The 22,341-nt window shown below is 36.2% G+C and overlaps 1 protein-coding gene across 3 annotated transcripts in view; it reads left to right on the top strand.

Annotated features, from left to right (window-relative positions):
• Positions 1-22,341, top strand: part of STXBP5L (syntaxin binding protein 5L) — a 348,094-nt gene that overhangs the window by 289,069 nt on the left and 36,684 nt on the right. For 2 of the 3 annotated variants that reach the window (XM_053663152.1, XM_053663153.1), the window contains exon 22: positions 44-94. The exons of the other annotated variant lie outside the window; for it this stretch is intronic. In XM_053663152.1, the coding sequence (XP_053519127.1) occupies positions 44-94 (51 nt within the window). The remainder of the gene's footprint in view (positions 1-43; positions 95-22,341) is intronic. 3 annotated transcript variants of the gene reach the window in all.

Consider the following 22,341-nt stretch of genomic DNA (forward strand, 5'->3'; position numbering starts at 1 on the left):
TATATAATTAACAACTGCCTTTTTCCTTTTTCTGTTGTTTCAGTTAAAGGATCAAGAAAGTTAAGTCTGCCAACAGATCTTAAGGCTGATCTTGGTACGGTAGGCAAAAGCCAACAATTTTAAGTTTTCGTACATTCATTTGGCTAAACATTTTTACTAACCAGTCCATGAACAACACAAGTTTTCTAGATGGCAATGTTTGATGTCTTTCCAAAAGGCTTTTTAAAAATCACCATACAGTTCTGTTGGCAGCATTCAACATTGTGTTTAATAATCATGTTACAGAATTATGTTTTATAAATCATTACACACCAAGGTATATAATTTTTTGTTTTCTTTTTATCATGAAAATGTTTTTAAACATTAAATAGTCACACATATGGGTCCTTGTTACTGTCTTCTTATAAATGGGCATCATTTTTTTTTCTGGAATTATTTTTCTTATTTTTATATTAGTAACATTTAGAAGTAATGCTACTTTTAAAAAGTCTGACATATAAAGGAATGGAGTTTTGGTCATTTTTTTAATTCTAGGGAAGTTATAGAAAATTTGATTCACTTTTAGTTTATTCTTTGTGGTGGTCACAGCCTTATTCATAATTCTAATGCTGAAGCAAATAAGCCTTCATTAAAGAGGCCTTCATGTAATTTTGTTTCAGAACTTTTACCTGCTTATTCCAACAGGGTCTTTCTTTTTCAAAATTTAATTGAATTACTTTTTCTCCAATCTCCTTTATTCTCATTCAGAGCCATAGTATTAAATCCTACTAATGTCATGGTTAAAAATAACAAAAATAAAATAATTGGTCTTTTCATTATCCTTAAGAATTTACAAAGCTGTTATACATATGCTATTAACAAATGGTAGATTTAAGATCTGAACTTTGAACATGGTACCCAAAATTTGTGGAGCAATCACATACTTCATCTCATTGTTTTAAATAACTGTTAGATAAATACTTCATTAAATTTAAAATTGAATTACATATAGACCTCCATGCAAGATGAAGGCATAGGTAGATACACTTTGCCTCCTCTCACAACCGAAAGAAGGACAACTACAAATTTAAAAACAAAAAACAACCAGAACTGCCAGAAAACTGAACTGTATGGAAGTCCAACAACCAAGGAGTTAAAGAAGAAACATTTATTCAGACTGATAAGAGGGGCAGAGACAGGCAGCCAGAGAGGAGTGGACACATGGCAAGGCGGCACTGGACAACTGGGCAGGTGAGGTGGCAGCTGGCAGTCCCACATTTGTGTATGGAGAAACCCAGAAGAACAACTTGGGAGTGAGACAGACCACACAGCCCAGGGCTCCAGCACAGGAAAAGAAAGCTTCAAAACCTCTGACTATAAATATCTGTGGGAGTTGCAGCAGTAGCAGAAACTCCCAGGCTCCCAGGAAAGTTCACTAAAGAGACCCACAGGATCCTAGAATGTACACAAGCCCACCCAGCAGGTAATTGGCACCAGGAGGGCCCAATTTGCTTGTAGGTAGTGAGGGAAGTGACTGAAAGTGGGGTAGGAGCCAAGCATGAGGCATTATTCCCTCTATGACCCCTCCTGTACATACAGCACCACAAAGCAGCAAAGTGGGTTTCCCCACCCTTGCAAACACCTAAGGCTCTGCCCCTTACAAGTTGTACCAAGACAAAGAAACATGCCCAAATGAAAGAACCTATCAAAATTCCAGAAAAACAGCTATGTGACAAAGAGATAGCCAAACTATCCAATGCAGAGATCAAAACACTGGTAATCAGGTTGCTCACAGAAATGGTTGAGTAATGTCACAAAAGAGAGAAAAAAGTGAAGGCCATGCAAAGTGAAATAATGAAAAATATACAGGGAACCAACAGTGAAGGGAAAGAAACTGGGACTCAAATCAATGATTTAGAGCAGAAGGAAGAAATAAACATTCAACCAGAACACAATGAAGAAACAATAATTCAAAAAAATGAGGAGAGGCTTAGGGAACCTCCGGGACAATTTTAAACATTCCAACATCTGAATCATAGAAGTGCCAGAGGAGAACAGGAACAACAAGAAATTGAAAACTTACTTGAAAAAATAATGAAGAAAAACTTCCCCGATCTGGTGAAGGAAATAGATTTCCAGGAAGTCCCGGAAGCTCAGAGAGTCCCAAAGAAGTTGGACCCAAGAAAGTACACACCAAGGCACATCATCATTACATTACCCAAGATTAGAGATAAAGAGAGAATCTTAAAAGCAGCAAGAGAGAAGGAAACAGTTACCTACAAAGGAGTTCCCAAAAGACTATCAGCTGATTTCTCAAAAGAAACCTTGCAGGCAAGAAGGGGCTGGAAAGAAGTGTTCAAAGTGCATGAAAGGCAAGGCCCTACATCCAAGATTACTCTACCCAGCAAAGGTATCATTTAGAATGGAAAGGCAGATAAAGGACTTCCCAGATAAGTTCAAGTTAAAGGAGTTCATCATTGCCAAGCTCTTATTATATGAAATGTTAAAGGGACTTATCTAAGAAAAAGAAGATCAAAACTATGAACACTAAAATGACAATAACTGACAACTATCAACAACAGAATCTAAAACAAAAACAAAAACAAAGCAAACAACTAGAATAGGAACAGAAGCACAGAAATGGAGATCACATGGAGAGTTATCAGCAGTGAGGGGGAGAGGGGAGAATGGAGGAAAAGGTACAGGGAATAAGTAGCATAAATGGTATGTACAAAATAGACAGGGGGAGGTTAAGAATAGTATAGGAAATGGAGAAGCCAAAGAACTTATATGTACAACCCATGGACATGAACTAAGGTGGAAGAATGTTGATTGGAGGCAGGGTGGAGGGGAATAAAGGGGAGGAAAAATGGGACAACTATAATAGCATAATCAATAAAATATACTTTAAAAATATAATTATATAAAAATTTTATATGAATTCAATTAAATTAGGTAATTATACTATTTTTACAGACCTTAGAGCAAATTTAATCCTCACAGATGTTAAATTCTTAATGTATTGTTTAGTTTTTTACAATGTAAAGCTCTGATGCAGTAAGCTAATTATCATTAGCTCAATAATATTATTAGTTCAATAAATAAATTATTAAGTAAATTAGTATTTTACTAGTGTAACTGATGTCAAAGGAAGAATCAACATTATAGTTCAATTTATTGACCTCCTACTATGTGTCAGACACTATGCTTTCTGATATGTACATATTATCTGAGATAAAGTAGGTGATCCAGTTCTCACTTTACTAATGAATAAGTTACTATGAAAAACTTAAATTTGCCACTAGTCATACAACTAGTAGCAAAACTGAATTTAAATCAAGTACATATCATTGCAAACTTTATAATCTTATAACTACCTACCATTTTGTGTAGCATGTATTGTAACAAATGTCAAATGGAGACTAATAACACTTTTCTCTAGAAAACCATGCCTTCAGATATTCACATAATTTCCACAAGCATAATATTTTGTTCTAGAATTTTGAAAAGGAAATATGGAAAAGAAAGAAAATTTCCAGTCCACTTTTATATTTTTAGAAGTAGCAAAGAAATTTTAGTTATAATTCTAATCTTGAGGTTAGTTACACATGGTCATTATTAGTAAACGTATAATAAACAATATCTACCAATGTGAGTTTCACCACGACTCCAATTATCTCCCAATTGCTTCATTCTCACTATTTTCATACATACTTTAAGCAAAGATGAATTATGAAAACTCAGGTATACATAAAAGATGAAATAGTCATATGTTCATTACTTTACTAAAGAATAGTTTGCACTTAAAAGGAGTCATAGTAAAATTTTATTAAATCTCTATTTCTAACTATGTAGTCAATATAATTTTATTTTTAAAACTGGTTTCCCACAGTTTCCAGAAAAAAAATTATAAGACTTCTGAAGGAGGATAATGTCTGTATATATGAAAATTCTTCCAGTGTAAAACCTTGGTGTAAAATATACCTTGGGTGCTTGTAACATGCTTTAGGAAGACATACAATAGTGTATAATCCATTAACAAAGAAGACAAAAAAGGAAGATGTTTAATAAGCTATTACAGTAGGCCAAATGAGGGCTTGAGCTAGGATAACAGTGAAAATGAACAGCAGAAAAGGAATTTACTGATGCAGAACTGGGAACACTAAGGGAAGAGGGCATGGGAAGAGTCAAGGATCACTACAGAATGTTAAGAATAACTCTCATGGAGAACACCTGATTTGAGAGGAAAGGACAAAAAGTCATAATTGCTATAGGGACATCCATGATAAACATTCATTGAACAGTTAAAAATGAAGGTCTGCAGTGTAGGTGGCAATCTCAAGCCCAAATTAATAAATAACATTCACCTATCTAAAGGTATTAGTGGCTGTGTATATGAGCTGTTCACTAAAAACAAATATTGATACTAATATAACTTTTTTGTTACAATAGTCCTTAACAGGAATAGTATCACAGTAAAAATAAAATAATAGTAATAACAGTCACATACAATGGTCACATGCAGTTAGAACTGTTAAGTAGTTAGCATTTTATGATATCAGAACTAGTGTAACAGTAACAATAAATTTTTAATAACAACAGTGAAAACCTTATACATTGGTCACTTATGTGGTTAGAACCCTTAAATAGCATGTTATAAAGTAATTGCCATATTCATGAGAAATTGCTTTATAAGTAACATTTTTACATTTAATGAAAAACTATCATTTCATTTTTAACAAAAAATAGACACTTCTCTTTCCTTATAAACTAGGTTTTTAATTAAAAACCTAAAAAATGAATTAATTTTATAAAATTCAAACCTTGCTGTCAGATAACATTGTGGAATTATTATTATATATGCATCATAGAATACTACAAATGAAACACATATACCCATGAGGTCTGAAAAAAATTAACTATAGGTTGATACCCAGCTAATAAAAAGATGCATGGAGAAGCCATGGTCAAAGGACAAGTAGTGAGTACTTAATTTATGTAATTGTAGAATTAATGTTAAACAGCAGAAGCAAAATGATTATAAAATAGAATGTAAACTTAAAATTCATAACAATATAGAAATAATAGTATAATTTTCAAATTGAAAGATGGAAGTAGGAAGGAGGTAAAAGATTAACAACAAAAAAAATTGAATGATTCTGTAGCTGATTTGGTGGTTAACTGATACTGAATTAAGAGCAAAACAGCACTTTCTTTCTCCCTACCTTCTACTCTGTTTATAAATAAATAAATAAATAAATAAATAAATAAAATCTTTTTTTAAAAAAAAGTAGACAAAGAAACATGGCCCAAATGAAAGAACAGATCAAAACTCCAGAAAAAGAGCTCAACAAAATGGAGATAAGCAGTTTAACAGATGGCAGAGTTCAAAACACTGATTATAAGGATGTCAACAGCATAAAAAAGATCCAGTCAGAAACAAAGGATACACTAATTGAAATGAAGAACAATTTACAGGTAAACAACAGTAGAGTGGATGAAACTGAGAATCAATCAATGACTTGGAACATAAGGAAGCAAAAAGCAATCAGTACAAGGAAAAGGAATCCAAAAAAATTAGGATAGTGTAAGAAGCTTCTGGGACAACCTCAAGCATCCCAACATTCACATCATTAGGAGTATCAGCAGGAGAAGAGAAAGAGAAAGAAATTGGACATCTATTTGACAAAATAATGAAAAAAAACTTCCCTAATTTGGTGAAAGAAATAGCTATTCAAGTTCAGGCAGCACAGAGGGTCCCAAACAAGATGGATAAACAATGGTGAAGGGATTGCCTGGGGTGGGGTGCTGGGTGGAAGGGGGCAGAGCGGGGACAAAGGGGGGAAATTTGGGACAACTGTAATTGCATGATCAATAAAATATAATTAAACAATTTAAAAAATAAGTGAAAGCATTTAAACAACAGAAACGAGGCCAAGATAGAGGTATAGGTAGACACACTGTGCCCACTCGCACAACCAAAAGAAGGACAGCAACAATTTGGAAACAGAAAACAATTGGAACTGACAAAAAACTGAACTGTGTGGAAGTCTGACAACCAAGGAGTTAAAGAAGAGACATTATCCAGACCAGTTTGAAACAGGCAGCCAGGTGGAGAGGACTCGCAGCAAGAGGACGGTCAGGCAAGACAGCTGCTGGCAGACCCAGTGAGGCAGCAGATTTGTGGAGCAGGCATGCAAGGTTGTAGCAGACAGACCTGGCAAGGCAGATTGTGGATTGGGCAGTCCAACATTCACATGCAGATAAGCTGGGAGGAACAACTGGAGAGCAGGACGGTCTTCACAACCCAAGGCCTCAGAATGGGGAAATAAAACCTCAAGCCACTGATTGCGAACACCTCTGGGGGTTGAGGTAGTGGGAGAAATTTCCACAAAGCCTCATAGGAGAGTTTGTTGGAGAGACCCACAGAGTCCTAGAATATACACAGACCAGTCCACACAGGAATCAGCACCAGAAGGGCCCAATTTGCTTGTGGGTAGTGAGGGCAGTGACTGAAATAGGGCAGAGAGCAGAGCAAGTAGCACTGTTCCCCCTTGAACCCCTTCCCCACATACAGTGTCGCAACCCAGCAACATGGGTTGCCCTGCACTGGTGAGCACCTAAGGCTCCACCCCTCACTACATAACAGGCACGTCAAAAAAAAAAAATGGCCCCCTAAAAAAGAGTGGATCAAAGTCCCAGAAAAAATACAACTAAGCTATGAAGATAGCCAACCTATAAGATGCACAGTTCAAAACACTGGTAATCAGGATGCTCACAAAATTAGTTGAATTTGGTCACAAATTAGATGAAAAAATGAAGGCTATGCTGAGTAAAATGAAGGAAAATGTACAGGGAACCAATAATGATGAGAAGGAAACTGGGACTTAAATCAACAGTGTGGACCAGGAGAAAGAAAGAAACCAGAAAAGAATGAAGAAATAAGAATTCAAAAACATGAGGAGAGGCTTAGGAACTTCCAGAACATCTGTAAACATTCCAACATCTGAATTATAGGGAGTACCAGAAGGGGAAGAGGAAGAGCAACAAGTGGAAATCTTATTTAAACAAATAGTAAATGAGAACTTCCTCAATCTGGCAAAGGAAATAGACTTCCAGGAAGCTCAGAGAGTCCCAAAGAATTTGGACCCAAGGAGAAACACACCAAGGCACATCATAATTACATTACCCAAGATTAAAAAGGAGAGAATCCTAAAAGCAGCAAGAGATAAGGGGACAGTCACCTACAAAGGAGTTCACATCAGACTGTCAGCTGACTTCTCCAAAGAGATCTTACAGGCAAGAAGGGGCTGGAAAGAAGTATTCCAAGTCATGAAAGACAAGGACCTAAATCCAAGATTGCTCTATCCAGCAAAGCTTTCCTTTAGAATGGAAGGGCAGATAAAGTGCTTCTCAGATAAGGTCAAGTTCAAGGAGTTCATCATCACCAAGCCCTTATTATATGAAATGTTAAAAGGATTTATCTAAGGAAAAGAAGGTAAAAAAATGAACAGTAAAATGACAGCAAACTCACAATTATTAACAACCACACCTAAAACAAAAACAAAAGCAAACTAAGCAAACAACTAGAACAGGAACAGAACCACAGAAATGGAGATCACAAGGAGGGTTATCAACAGGGAAGTGGGAGGGGGAGAGAGGGGGGGAAAGGTACAGAGAATAAGTAGCATAGATGGTAGGTAGAAAATAGAAAGGGGGAGGGTAAGAATAATATTGGAAATGTAGAAGCCAAAGAATTATATGTATAACCCATTGACATGAATTAAAGGGGGGAATGAAGGTAGAAGGTGGTGTGCAGGGTGGAGGGGAATGAAGGGGGAAAATGGGACAACTGTAATTTGGTTAGCATAATCAAGAAAATATATTTAAAAAATAAGTAAGAGCATAATGGAAAAGAGCCAGTTTGTTAACTTGAGTCTTCAAATTCTCTGCTTCACACCTGTCATGGCTGACATGACCCCAGCTTTCTACCTTTGGAAAATACCAAGAATACTGTCCCTGTAACAATTTTTACCAGAGCCAGTCACTTTTCCTGCCTGGAAGACAGATCATCCTCAGATTGCCCTTAGCCACAAATTCCACATCTGTAAGAGGAATGGGAGCCAATGTGTGAAACCTCATGAACTCCAGGAGCTAATGGATACATCACAGTTATTGACCAGTCTCTCATGCACAATCACATTGCCCTTTGCTGTAGTCAGATAGATGGTACGTGGACACTAAACCTGGAGATCTTGAGAATTAATTATGCAGCCAGTTTTGTGAAGTCATCCCTTGTAGAGAACAAATTTGCCATGGATTGTTAAGCACAATTCATTTATGTTTGTTAACCTGAGTATGAAAATGACAAGTGGGTAAGCAAACACATTAAAAAGCAAATTCAAGTTTTTACTTTCGATTGTCATTGCAACAATTTGTGCTGGAAATAAGATGGTATTATTACAAATGAAGAGTGCTTCTGCATACATGAAATAAGTGAATGAATAGCCAACCACTATGACATAGGACAGTGGAATGCATTTTGGTTAGCTCATGTCAGTTTGTTGGCATTGGAGAATAGATCCGATGTTCAATTTCTCTGCCAGTGGAAGTTCTCTGGCCTGAGTCAGCCATGACAGCTTCATGTCCATTGCTGATATCTTAAATAGTGTTCAGGTTTCAGTCTGAAAACAGAATGTCTGCTACTCCTGAATATATTATATGCCTCAGAGAACAGTGCTCTAACTACTAACTATGACTGCTGCACAGTGCTCTTTAACTAAGACAACCATGGCTGCTTGAGCTAGGTTTCCAAAATAGACATTCCAAAACATAATATCTAGCACATGTCAATTATGGGACACTTCCACAACATGGACAAGAGTCACAATTGAGGACCACAATACAGTCTCAGAGATGCTGCACCACAATAGCATCACTCAAGCACCTATAGGTGAGGTGGGTAAGAAATATTATTGGACATTTTTCCGTACAGGAACCAATGGAACAATAACATTTTGGGATTTAAACTCCTTAGAGTCCTGTATCCATGGCCTTCAAATGATGTGAAACTGAGTAAACCTTTGTGATCTAGCATGTACAACTGATTGCAGCTCTGTCATTTATATGATAGTGAGGAAAGTCAACCATAAGGAAATACTTAAAATGATATCATGCAAATACCATTTGTGTGTTTTGTTTGAAAATAATTGTGGAAAGTTGGATTTTTAAAGCAGCAGTCTTAAATTTTTGTTTTGCTGCTTCACTCCATTTTTTAAAGATTTTATTTATTTATTTTTAGAGAGAGGGGAAGGGAGGAAGAAAGAGACAGAAAGAAATGTTGGCACATGAGAGAAACAGTGATCTGTTGCCTGTTACACACCCCCAACCCAGGACTTAGTCCACACAAGCGTGTGCCCTGACTGGGAGTTGACCCTGTGACCTTTGGGTTTGCAGAATGATGCCCAACATACTGAGCCACACCAGTCAGGGCTCATTCCATTCTTGAGAAAAACTCTTTAAGCACTATGTTACAGAAAAATGCCACATTAATTTAACGGTGGCAGGATAGGATGAAAATTGTCTCCCAGAAACTTAAGTAAAAATACTAAATGTGATTTTTAAAATAACAGAACTAAGATGAAATGCCTCTCATGTTGATAGCTATAACTAAAATAATTTACTTTTTGTAAGAAAAAGGCTTTTGGCATGGATCACAAAAAAATTCAACAACAGAAACATATAAGGCAGCAATTCAAAAAAGTTAGTAGAACATATTAGGCAACTACTAGAAAAACTAAAACAGGAGTTATGATGTTAATATCGAAGTTGATTTCAAAGCAGAATATATTAAATTAGAAAAGTGCTTATATTTACAGTGATGAAATGTGCTATCCACAATGACACTGTTTTATTACAAATTTTTATAAACCAGATAATACAAGAGTAACGATTACGTGTCATGACTATAGAAATATAAGAAACAAGAAGAAATAAACAAATGCAATAATAAGAGATTTTGACATAACTTAAAGACAACTTAAGACAAAAAATAAAAAAGAGCACAGAGGAGCAAACAAATATAATTTACATAGAAGATTTATTCAGTAAATCTTGACTTTGTATGTTGAAAATATACAAGTAATTTTTATAAGTAATCATAAAAATTATTTACAAGTAATCATTAAAATTTACAAAATTTAAACATATGTCAAATGCACAAAGGAAATCTTAATATTTCAAAGTAAAATATTACAAGTCACATTCTTTAATCACAAATTCATGACTAAGAAATTAATAAAAAGTAGAAAGAGATTTAAAAACCCCAAACAGCTTGTGGGCCTGGTTTCTGACTTACAAAATCAGTAGTTAGATTTTTTTTTATACCCCCCAATAAAATCATGAATCAAGATCACTGAATATTATAGACTAGGGATCTATAAAATAGTTAGCAACTACAAAACTATTTACCCAGAGTAGAGAACAAAAAAGGGAAGCTAGAAAAAAAATTCCAGACTGCATAAAGAAATCTAATGCTAAGAAAACAAAAAATTAACTACTACAATTCATTCCAAATCAAAATAATTTTATTAAAAGAATGCAAAAACTTCAAAAATAAGATTTTTTAGGATACTCAGAGTGATGAAAAATAATTTTTTTAAAAAATTAAATTGTGAAGTAAAAACAAGCACAAATAAAAAAAAGGAAGAATCTTGGATAAAAGTCAATGGATGAATAAATAGTCTACTAATAAAGATGTAGAAATTATAGAAAGAAACCAAATAGAAAACTTGGAACTAAAAATTACAAGTAGCTAAAATGAAAAATGCAGTGTAGATTCAACAGCAGCTGTGATCAGGCAGAAGATATTGGCCTACCTGAAAATAGTACGATTGAAATTATTGACTCAGAGAACCAAAAAAGTAAATGAACAGAAGCTAAGAGACTTGTGAAACACCAGCAAGTATACTAACATATCATAGGAGTACCAGAAGGAGAAGAGAAAAACCAAAGGGAAAGAAAGAATATTTGAAGAAATGGTGGCTGAAAACTTCCATACTTGAAGAAAGATTTGAATCTACACATTCAAGAAATTTGATGAATTCCACATATGAAAAACTTGTAAAGACTCACACTGGGATACAGTACACTTTACAAAGAAGATTTTTAAAGCACCATGAGGGAAATGACTCATCATGTACAAGGGATACTCAATCATATTAATAGCCAATATCACATTAGAAACCAGAGAGGACACAAGACAGTGGGGTGACATATTTAAAGTGCCAAAAGAACATTAAAATTGTCAACAAAGAAGTCATATCTAAACCTGAAACTAATATGAAATAAAATTTTAAAGAAAAAATTGTATATCTGGCAAAATTTTCTTTCAAAAATTAAATTTAAGACATTCTCAGATAAACAAAGCAGAGAGAGTCTATCACTCTTAGACCCTTCCTACAAGAAATATTAAAGGAGGTCCTGCAGGTTGAAATGAAAGGACACTAAGCAGTAACTTTAAGCAATATAGTGAAGTAAAGCATGATGGTGAAGGTGACTACATAGGCAGACATAAAAGCCAGTATTATATTTTGGGGTTTTAGTATTGTATTTTTGGTTTTTTACTCCTGTTTTATTTTCCCAACATGTTTTAAGAGACAATTAATAAACAATAATGTTATAATTCCTTTTTAATTGGCATGCAGTGTAAAATGATAATAAGATAACAGCATAAGGGAAGGTAATGGAGCTGTATAGGAGCAGAATTTTGTAACTATTGAAGCTAAATTTGTATAAGTTCAAAATATAATGTTATAAACTTAGGATGTACATTATAATCACCAAAGTAACCATTAGGAAAATAACTAAAAATGTACAGAAAAGGAAATGTGGAAGAAATAAAGGAACACAAGTGAAAAATAAATAAAAAAGAACGTGAAATTGGAGTAACTCAGGAACAACAAAAGATACACTTCTAGAAAAACAGAAAAATGTCAGGAGATCTTCCTTATTGGTGATTACTTTAAATATAAATGAATTAAACTCACCAATTGAAAGACGTGTTGGAAGAATAGACTAAGAATACAAATCCAAATGTATGTTGTCTACCAGAAACTCATTTTGGATCAAAATATACAAATAGGTTGAAATTAAAAGGATGGCATAAGATACTACATGCAAAATGTAACCAAGGGCAGCGTGGGTAGCAATATTAATATCAAACAAAGTATACTTTGAGAAAAAAAAGCTATTACAATAGACAAAGAACAACATTACATATTGATGAAAGGGTCAATTTGGTGAGAAGATATAAGAATTATAAACAAATATGTACCAAACAGCAGAACCCAAAAATATATGAAGCAAACATTGACAAAACAGAAAAGAGAATTAGACATTTCTACTGTAACAGTTAGAGACATCAGTAGCCTGCTTTCGTTAATGAATAGAAAGTCTAGATGGGAAATCAAAAAGGAAAGAAAAGACTTGAGTGACACTAAAAACCAACCAGCCTTAAAGACATATATACAGTACTCTTGACAAGAGTAGAATGCATAGTCTTCTCAGTGTACATGGAACAGTCTCCAGAATAGAACATGTTTTTAAGACACAAAATAAATTTCAATAAATTGTAAAAGTTTAAATCACACAGTATTCTCTCTAACTATAATGGAATGAACTAGAAATCAGAAGTTTACTGGAAAATTCACAAAATTTAAAATTTAAACAGCACTTTTAAACTACCAGTGGGACAAAGAGGAAATCACAAGAGGAATTCAGATATATTAAAACAAAAATCAAAATTTATAACTGTAAATGCCTATATTAAAAAGAAAATTAAATCAATAACCTAACTCTACACTGTAACAAACTAGAAAAGAGCAAATTAACCCAAAGCTAACAGAAGGATTAGAGAGAAGAAAAACAAAATAGAATAAAAAACCAATAATTAACAAAATAAAAAATTGGTTCTTTAAAAAATCAACAAACTGACAAACCTTTACCTAGACTAAGGGAAAAAAAAGGAGAGAAAATGGAGAACTTCCAGCCAAGATAGAGGCATATACTTTGCCTCCTTGCACAACCAACAGGACAATAAATTTAAAAACAAAATACCAGAACTGACAGAAAATTGAACTGTTTGGAAGTCTGACAACCAAGGACTTAAATGGGAAACATTTCATCTAGACCTATAGGAGGGGTGGGGATGGGCAACTGGAAAGGAGAGGATTGCCAGCAAGGCAGTGTTTAGAGGACTGAGGTGGGTGAGGTAGCAGCCAGTGGACTGGATAAGGTGGCTGGTGGAGCAGGTGAACCCACATTTGCATGCAGATAAACCAGGAGGAAAAACTGGGGAGCAAGACAGACCACACAACATGGGGTTCCGAAACAGGGAAATAAAGCCTCAAAACCTTTGGCTGTAAAAATCTGTGGGAATTGCAGCAGTGGGAGAAACTCCCAGCTTCACAGGAGAGTTTGTTGGAGAGACCCACAGGGACCTAAAACATACACAAACCCACCCACCCAGGAATCAGCACCAGATGGGCCCAATTTACTTCTGGGAAACAGGGGAAGTGACTGAAAGTTGTCCAAGAACTGAGCAAGTGGCATTGTTCCACTTGGACCACACCCCCACATACAGCACCAGAAGACATTGATGTGCATTGCCCCACCCTAATGAATACCTAAGGCTCCACCCTTTACCATGACACCAAGACAAAAAAAAATATGGCCTAAATGAAAGAATAGATCAAAGCTATAGAAAAAATACAACTAAGCAATGAAGAGATAGCCAACCTATCAGAAGTACAGTTCAAAACACTGGTAATCATGATGCTCACAAAATTGGTTGAGTATGGTCACAAAATAGAGGAAAAAGTGAAGACTATGCAAAGTGAAACAAAGGAGAATATACAGGGAACCAAGAGTGAAGGGAAGGAAACCAGGACTCAATGGTTTGGAACACAAGGAAGAAATAAACATTCAACCAGAACAGAATGAAGAAACAAGAATTCAAAAAAATGAGGAGAGGCTTCAGAACCCCTGGGACAACTTTAACTTTCTAACATCCAAATCACAGGGGTGCCAGAAGGAGAAGAGCAAAAGCAAAAAAATGAAAACTTAATTGAAAATGCATTGAAGGAGAGCTTCCCCAGTCTGGCAAAGGAAATAGACTTCCAGGAAGTCCAGGAAGCTCAGAGAGTGCCAAAACAGTTGGACTCAAGAAAGTATACACCAAGGCACATAATAATTAAATTACCCAAGATTAAAGATAAGTAAAAAATCTTAAAAGCAGCAAGAGAAAAGGAGAGACTTACCTACAATGCAGTTCCCATAAACCAGGGGTGTCAAACTCATTTTTACCTGGGGCTACATTAGCTTCGTGGTTGCCTTCAAAGGGCCAAATGTAATTTTAGGACTGTATAAATGTAACTACTCCTTAACTAGGGGCAAGGAGCTCAGTGCTGTCGCTGGGTAGAAACAAGGTGCCAGTGCTGACGAAACAAGGTGGAGGGCCAGATTTCCAGCCCGGGGGCCTTGTGTTTGCCACCTGTGCATAAGACTATCAGCTGATATCCTCAAACAAAAATTTTCAAGCAAGGAGGGACTGTAAAGAAGGAGTATTCGAAGTCATGAAAGGCAAGGACCTACATCCAAGATTACTCTATCCAGCAAAGCTATCATTTAGAATGGAAGGGCAGATAAAGTGCTTCCCAGATAAGATTAAGTTAAAGGAGTTCATCATCACCAAGCCCTTGTCACATGAAATGTTAAGGGGACTTATCTAAGAAAAAGAAGATCACAAGTACAAACAAAATGACAACAAACTCATAACTATCAACTACCAAACCTAAAAAATAAAAAACAAAAATAAACTAAGGAAACAACCAGAATAGGAATAGAATCACAGAAATAGAGATCACATGGAGGGTTATTAACAAGCGGGGTGGAGAATGGGGGAAAAGGTACAAGGAATAGGAAGCATAAATGGTAGGTACAAAATAGGGGGAGGTTAAGAAGAATATGGGAAAATGGAGAAACCAAAGAATTTATACATATGACCCATGGACATGAACTAAGGGGAATGCTGGTGGGAGGGGATGCAGGGTAGAGGGAATAAATGGGAGAAAGAGATGGCACACCTACAGTAGCATAATCAATAAAATATATTAAAACAAAGAATAGAGGCAGGACTAATAAGAGCATTGTATTAGAGGATAAACTAGGTGATTTCTAAGATTTTTCAAATCCTAAAGGACCCTAAATCTAAATAATGTGGAATGCAAATAAGGGTGTTGTTTTTAATGCATTTGGCTTATTTCTTAATTTTTTTACAATAGGTTGACATTTTAAGAAATACTTATTTTTGCAGTAAAACACTAACTTACTTATGAATGATAGCAGACCCAATTCATCATTTTAGGTATAACTGTGAATATTTTAGAGGATTTATGTATTTTCTTTTCCAGACAAAAACTTTACGCAACTTCTTTATTTTTGTGTTCAATAATTTAAAAATAAAATGAAAAAACAGGACTGGTAGGTAAAACTTTAAAAAAGTGTTTATTTCTTTACAACATTGGATTAGTCTAGTATGGTTGCATCATTTAAAAATGGAGGGGTAATATCCAAATATTTTGTTATTTAGGAGTTATGGGGGGTCAGTCAGATAGAAACTTATTAACTAAGATTCAGAATTGGATTCTGTCATAGTAATGATTAGAAATATTAAACCTCCAGGTTAGAATGGTAGTATAATAAAGAAGTGATTTGCCCTTCTTAACCTTTGACTAGAATACTAACAAAAACAGAGAAGAAAAACCTACATGGTTTATTGACTCTAAATTATCCTAATCTGCACAATTTTTCTTTGTGAGATTAAATGTTCTTTTAAAAAATGTGTCAATAATAAAAATAAAGTTAAAAAGATTAAAAAATAAAAATTTTTTACTCAAAAATACATTAAATCTTGATTTAAAGACACAATAGAATTAGCTTGTAAATTTTTTAAATTTGGGAATCTCTCTGTGAAATAAAGAATAACAGTTTCCCTTCTGCTTTAATATTCAATTGTTTTACAATTGAATCTTTTACAATGTTGAACTTTCTCTTCTTGGTGCAGAGCTCCACAACCATGCTTTAGCACCCTTGTAATCAGGGAGCAGTTCTAGAAAATGGAAACCATTCTGGTTTTGTTAATGCTGAAAGTAATTTCATACAGGAAACTAAATGCTTATCAGATCACTGAAAGACTGGAGAAATAAACTCCTAAGCTTCACCTATAACTTTCAGAATAAGGCCACCAAACAGATATCAGGAGAGCAGGCACTTTACTGTTAGAAGCAAAGAATCAGAAGACTGCTGCCAATCAATTGTTGAACCAAAGAGCATATTGTTACAAGATCAGGAATTTACTACAACCATCTCTTCATATACAAAAAGCTTGTGACTGGACACTGGAAGGTGCTTTCAAAACAAAACAGAAGAAAATAAAGCCTCCATTGCAGTAACACTAAAGCAATGGAAGTATGGCTTCCATTCCACTTTCAAATTAATTGCCAGACTTTCAAAGCTCTAAAAGGTCACCACACTATGAGGAAATCCAAGCGTCCTGAAGAAGCCACACTTGACAGTCCCATCTGAACTCAGTCTTTGGGTCACTAGCCCAGGCATGTGAGTAAAGAAGCCTCCAAAGAATTCCAATCCTCCAGCCATTCGAGTAGTTTCAACTAAGGCCCCAGACATCATGGATATAATATCCCCACCTTTTCTTTGCCTACTTAAATCATGGCCCACAGAATCTGTGAACATAGTCAAATGATTGTTACTGACATCAGTTACATTTGTAGTGGTTTTTTATGGAACAAGAGCTAACCGAAACACATCATAGATATTTTATGTTTCAATTTATTTAGCATTTCAGAGACATTTTTAAAGGTTATCATACTGTTATGTGATTATTACCACAATTTACCTAAAATTTTATGTTCAATTTTAAATGATAGTTGGCATGTAACTTTTATCTATAAGAATAAAACTACAATGAAAATTTAATTATAGTGGTTTTGTATTTCTTTTATACTTAGCATTGCTTCTTTATCATAAACCTCCAGAATGACTGTGTCGGGCTATAGACATTTTTTTAATAAATGCTTTGTAGTAATTTATATCTATCTTGAATATTTAGCATGGTAAAAATATTTTAAAATTTTAAGTACAAAAATAAATCTTTGCCCTGGCTGGTGTAGCTCAGTGGATTGAGCACAGGCCCATGAACCAAAGGATCGCAGTTCGATTCCCAGTCAGGGCACATGCCTGGGTTGCAGGCCAGTTCTCAGCAGGGGATGCATGAGAGGCAACCTTACATTGATATTTCTCTCCTTCCTTCCTTCCCTTCCCCTCTAAAGATAAATAAACAAAATCTTAAGGAAGGAAGGAAGGGAGGGAAGGAGGGAGAGAGGGAGGGAGGAATCTTTTAAGTCAGTCAGCCCTATTGAAAACAGAAGTACAAGGCCAAAATCCCTGGGCTGCCCATATATGGTAATGTAAGCTAGACCTTGGGAGTCAAACCTGAGAACCCGAGAAAAATGTGGTCTCTACATAACGGAATCAGGCTGGGGGGTCATGGTGGTGGGGAGACTAGCATGTTGAGAATCTAATGATTTTTCCCTGTTATGAGCTGAAATGAATATTCACATGAGACAGCCATCAGGAGTTGGTAATAGCTAGGCAGCAACTTTGGCTTAGCAGGTGCAAGGAGTTCTAGCCAAGTAAACATATTTTACTGTTCCCAGGGCTTTACCATATATTCTTGTACCTGGCTAAGAAGATTGGGAGTCCTCACATTTCTCAGGACAAGCAGTGAGCCACAAAACAAAGCATCGCATCTGAGGAAAGGGCCCCTTCTCTGTATTCAGAGAGGGGCTTATTTTTGCAATTTGTATCTCCAAAGTAGTTGTCATTTTCTAATTCATTCTAAGTCCTTGTTAGTACCAGCTGTTGCCCTCAGAGTGCTTTCTATTTATCAGACTACATGTGATACTGAAGAAGGGGTAGAGCTCTTGACTTCAGCCTCCCCATGGTTTACTCTTACTGGGATATTTCTGCCTTTCCAACTGGGAAGTCTGGGATTTCTGAGATATGTGTTAGTATGGAAGATGACTGGCTCTAAAGGGTTTGGATCTCAATATGCATTACACAAGCCATTTCTAAACCCTACCAAATAATTTATGTGAGCTTGTATCCCAGTTTTTAAGCATAAGACAATGAGAAAATTATGATTAGAATCCTCCCTCCATGAATACTACTTATGTAATTTGGATAATTTTCTGAATCTTTTTTCCCTGAGTTTTAGTTTCCTTATCTCTAAAGTCAGGATAATAAAGCAAATACCTTGCAGGGTGGTTTTAAAGATTAAATGAATAATGTATATAAAATGCCTGGTATTTAAAATATTCAATACATGTTAACTCATTTTTAAAAAAAGGGTAATGCACTAGTGCATTTAAATAATGAAACCTAATTTTCATTTTTGCAAGAGCTACAAGGGAATCTAGGAAATGTATGATCTTATCAAAGTACAATACAGAAAGGCTGTAATGGAGTGGACACTGAGTGCCAGTGACCCATGTCCAATATGGATACTAGACATGAACTCCCCATTGAATGCTACTGTACTTTGAATGACCAAACAAGAACATATAAATGCACTCTGAATATTGCAGAACTATGAAATGATAGTTTAAATATTTATGTTTAGCACTAAGAAAAATGAGACACTTTTGTACATGTATTTCCAAGTTTTTAATTATATCAAAACAGAGCTAAATTTGCACACTTTAAATAAACAATATTGTTTGTCTTAGAAATGGGCATTTTTAATACTCTAAAACAACAATGACAATAATAATTTTTGTTAAGAGTTTACCACATACCAGAAAGTATTCGTACATGTTACATCTATTATCACAAAAACTCCACAAGGTAGATAATAATATTCCCAATTTACAGAAAAGGAAAACAAAGCATAAACAAATTCAATAATTTGTAAAACTAGTAGAATTTGAATTTGAGCCCAGGGAGTCTAGCTCTAGAGTGAACATTCTGGTATTTTTTTTCTAATTTAATTATAATTGTATTTTTTCCATTATCATTTAGTCCCCTTAACTTCCCTATCCCCAGCAATCACCACACTGTTCTCCATATCTGTGAGTCCTTTTTGCTCCATCCTGCCACTAGCTGCCATCTGCTCTCCATCTATGAGTCTGTCTCTGTTTTGCTTGTTAGTTCAGTTTCTTTATTAGATTCCACATATGAGTGAAATCATGTGGCATTTGTCTTTCTCTCACTGGCTTATTTCACTTAACATAATGCTCTCCAGGTTCTATGCATTCTGTGGCAAAGGGTAAAATTTTCTCTTTTATGCCCAGATAGAATTCCATCGTGTAAATGTCCCACAGTTGGTTTATCTGCTTATCTATTGATGGACACTTGGGCTGCATCCATATTTTGGTGATTGTAAGGAATGCTGCAGAGGACTTCCACCAAGATGGAGGCGTAGGTGGAAACACTTTGCTTCCTCACACAACCAAATCGAAAAACAACAAAGTTTTAACAACAACAAATGCAACCAAACCACAGAAAATCAATAAATACGGAGTCCAAAAATAACGAACCGCTCAGCTAAACCGGTGAGAGGGGCGAAGCCAGCAGCAGAGCGGGTCAGACAAAAAAGATCTCCCAACCCAGGCGGCTCACAGGCAGCTGAGGGCAAGGATCCCAGGTGTGGGGTAGCTATGGGCAGACCCAGGGAAGGCACGGCTGTCTGTCTGCGGTGGCGCATTCGCGCACACATAAAACAGTGAAGAGACGAGCATTGAGACAGACCACACAGGCCTCAGTGCAGGGCAGCGGGCTCGCACATTTGTGCTCAGATAAACAGGTGAGGGCAAGTGGTGAGGCGGACCAGGTGAGCGGAGAGAAGCACCATTGCTCCCTCTGTGACCCGCCCCCACATACAGCATCACAAACCAGTGACCTGGGTGGCCCGCCCTGGTAAACACTAAAGGCTCCTCTCCTCATATTTAACAGGCACAAACAGATCAAAACATAGCTCAAGAACAACTCAGAGCCCCAGAGCCAATAAATCTAAGTGATGAAAAAATAGCTAAACTTTCAGATGCACAGTTCAAAACACTGGTGATCAGTATGCTCACAGAACTGGTTGATTTTAGTCACAAATTAGAGGAACAAATGAAGGCTAAACTAATTTAAATGAATGGAAATGCACAGGAAACCAAAAGTAATGGAAAGGAAACTGGGACTCAAATCAAGGAAGGAAAAAGTGACCAAACAGAAAAATATAAAGAAACAAGAATTCAAAAAATTGAGGAGAGGCTTAGGAACCTCCAGAACATCTTTAAACGCTCCAACATCCAAATTATAGGAGTACCAAAAGGGGAAGAGGAACAGTCACGAGTGGAAACCTTATATGAACAAATAATAAAAGAGAACTTCTCCATTCTGGCAAAGGAAATAGACTTCCAGGAAATCCAGGAAGCTCAGAGAGTCCCAAAGAAGGTGGACCCAAGAAGGAACACACCAAGGCACATCATCATTATATTAGCCAAGACTCAAATGAAGGAGAGAATCCTAGAAGCAGCAAGAGATAAGGGGACAGTCACCTACAAAGGAGTTCCCATCAGACTGTCAGCTGATTTCTCAAAAGAGACCTTACAGGCAAGAAGAGGCTGGAAAGAAGTATTCCAAGTCATGAAATCCAAAGACCTACAACCAAGATTGCTCTATCCAGCAAAGCTTTGATTTAGAATGGAAGGACAGATAAAGTGCTTCTCAGATAAGATCAAATTCAAGGAGTTCATCGATCACCAAGCCCTTATTATATGAAATGTTAAAGGGACTTGTCTAAGAAAAAGAAGTTAAAAAAAAATGAACAGTGAAAGGACAGCAAACTCACAGTTATTAACATCCACACCTAAAACAAAAGCAAACTAAGAGGACAGCTAGATCAGGAGCAGAACCATAGAAATGAAGATCACATGGAGGATTAGCAACAGGGGAGTGGGAGAAGGATAAGAGGGAAGAAGATACAGAAAATAAGTAGCATAGATGGTAGATAGAAAATAGATAGGGGGAGGGTAAGAATAATAGGGGAAATATAGAATCTAAAGAACTTGGGACACGTTCATTTACTAAAGGGGGATAATGGTGGGGGGGGGGTGGGCAGGGTGCAGGGGAGTGAAGGGGGGAATAGAACAACTGTAATGGCATAATCAATAGAATAAAAAATATATTAAAAAAGTAATGCCACAATAAACATGGGGATGCTTATTTTCTTTTGAATTAGTGTTATGGGTTCCTTCAGGTATATTTCCAGAAGAGGGATGGCTCAGTCAGAAGGCACATCCATTTTTAATTTCTTTTTTAAAAATATATTTTATTGATTGCCATTACAGTTCTATTTCCCCCCTTCATTCCCCTCCACCCTGCACACCCCTCCCCCACCATTATCCCCCTTTAGTAAATGAACATGTGTCCCAAGTTCTTTAGATTCTATATTTCCCCTATTATTCTTACCCTCCTCCTATTTTCTATCTACCATCTCTGCTACTTATTTTCTGTACCTTCTTCCCTCTTATCCTTCTCCCACTCCCCTGTTGCTAACCCTCCATGTGATCTTCATTTCTATGGTTCTGCTCCTGATCTAGCTGTCCTCTTAGACTGCTTTTGTTTTAGGCGTGGTTGTTAATAACTGTGAGTTTGCTGTCCTTTCACTGTTCATCTTTTTTATCTTCTTTTTCTTCAATAAGTCCCTTTAACATTTCATATAATAAGGGCTTGGTGATGATGAACTCCTTGAATTTGATCTTATCTGAGAAGCACTTTATCTGTCCTTCCATTCTAAATCAAAGCTTTGCTGGATAGAGCAATCTTGGATGTAGGTCTTTGGATTTCATGACTTGGAATACTTCTTTCCAGCCTCTTCTTGCCTGTAAGGTCTCTTTTGAGAAATCAGCTGACAGTCTGATGGGAACTCCTTTGTAGGTGACTGTCCCCTTATCTCTTGCTGCTTCTAGGATTCTCTCCTTCATTTGAGTCTTGGCTAATATAATGATGATGTGCCTTGGTGTGTTCCTTCTTGGGTCCACCTTCTTTGGGACTCTCTGAGCTTCCTGGATTTCCTGGAAGTCTATTTCCTTTGCCAGATTGGGGAAGTTCTCCTATATTATTTGTTCAAATAAGTTTTCCACTCGTGACTGTTCCTCTTCCCCTTCTGGTACCCCTATAAGTCAGATGTTGGAACGTTTACAGATGTCCCAGAGATTCCTAAGCCTCTCCTCA

The sequence above is a fragment of the Artibeus jamaicensis genome, unplaced genomic scaffold (assembly GCF_021234435.1).
Source record: "Artibeus jamaicensis isolate MK-2021 breed Jamaican fruit bat unplaced genomic scaffold, CSHL_Jam_final contig_3126, whole genome shotgun sequence".
Lineage (NCBI taxonomy): Eukaryota > Metazoa > Chordata > Mammalia > Chiroptera > Phyllostomidae > Artibeus > Artibeus jamaicensis.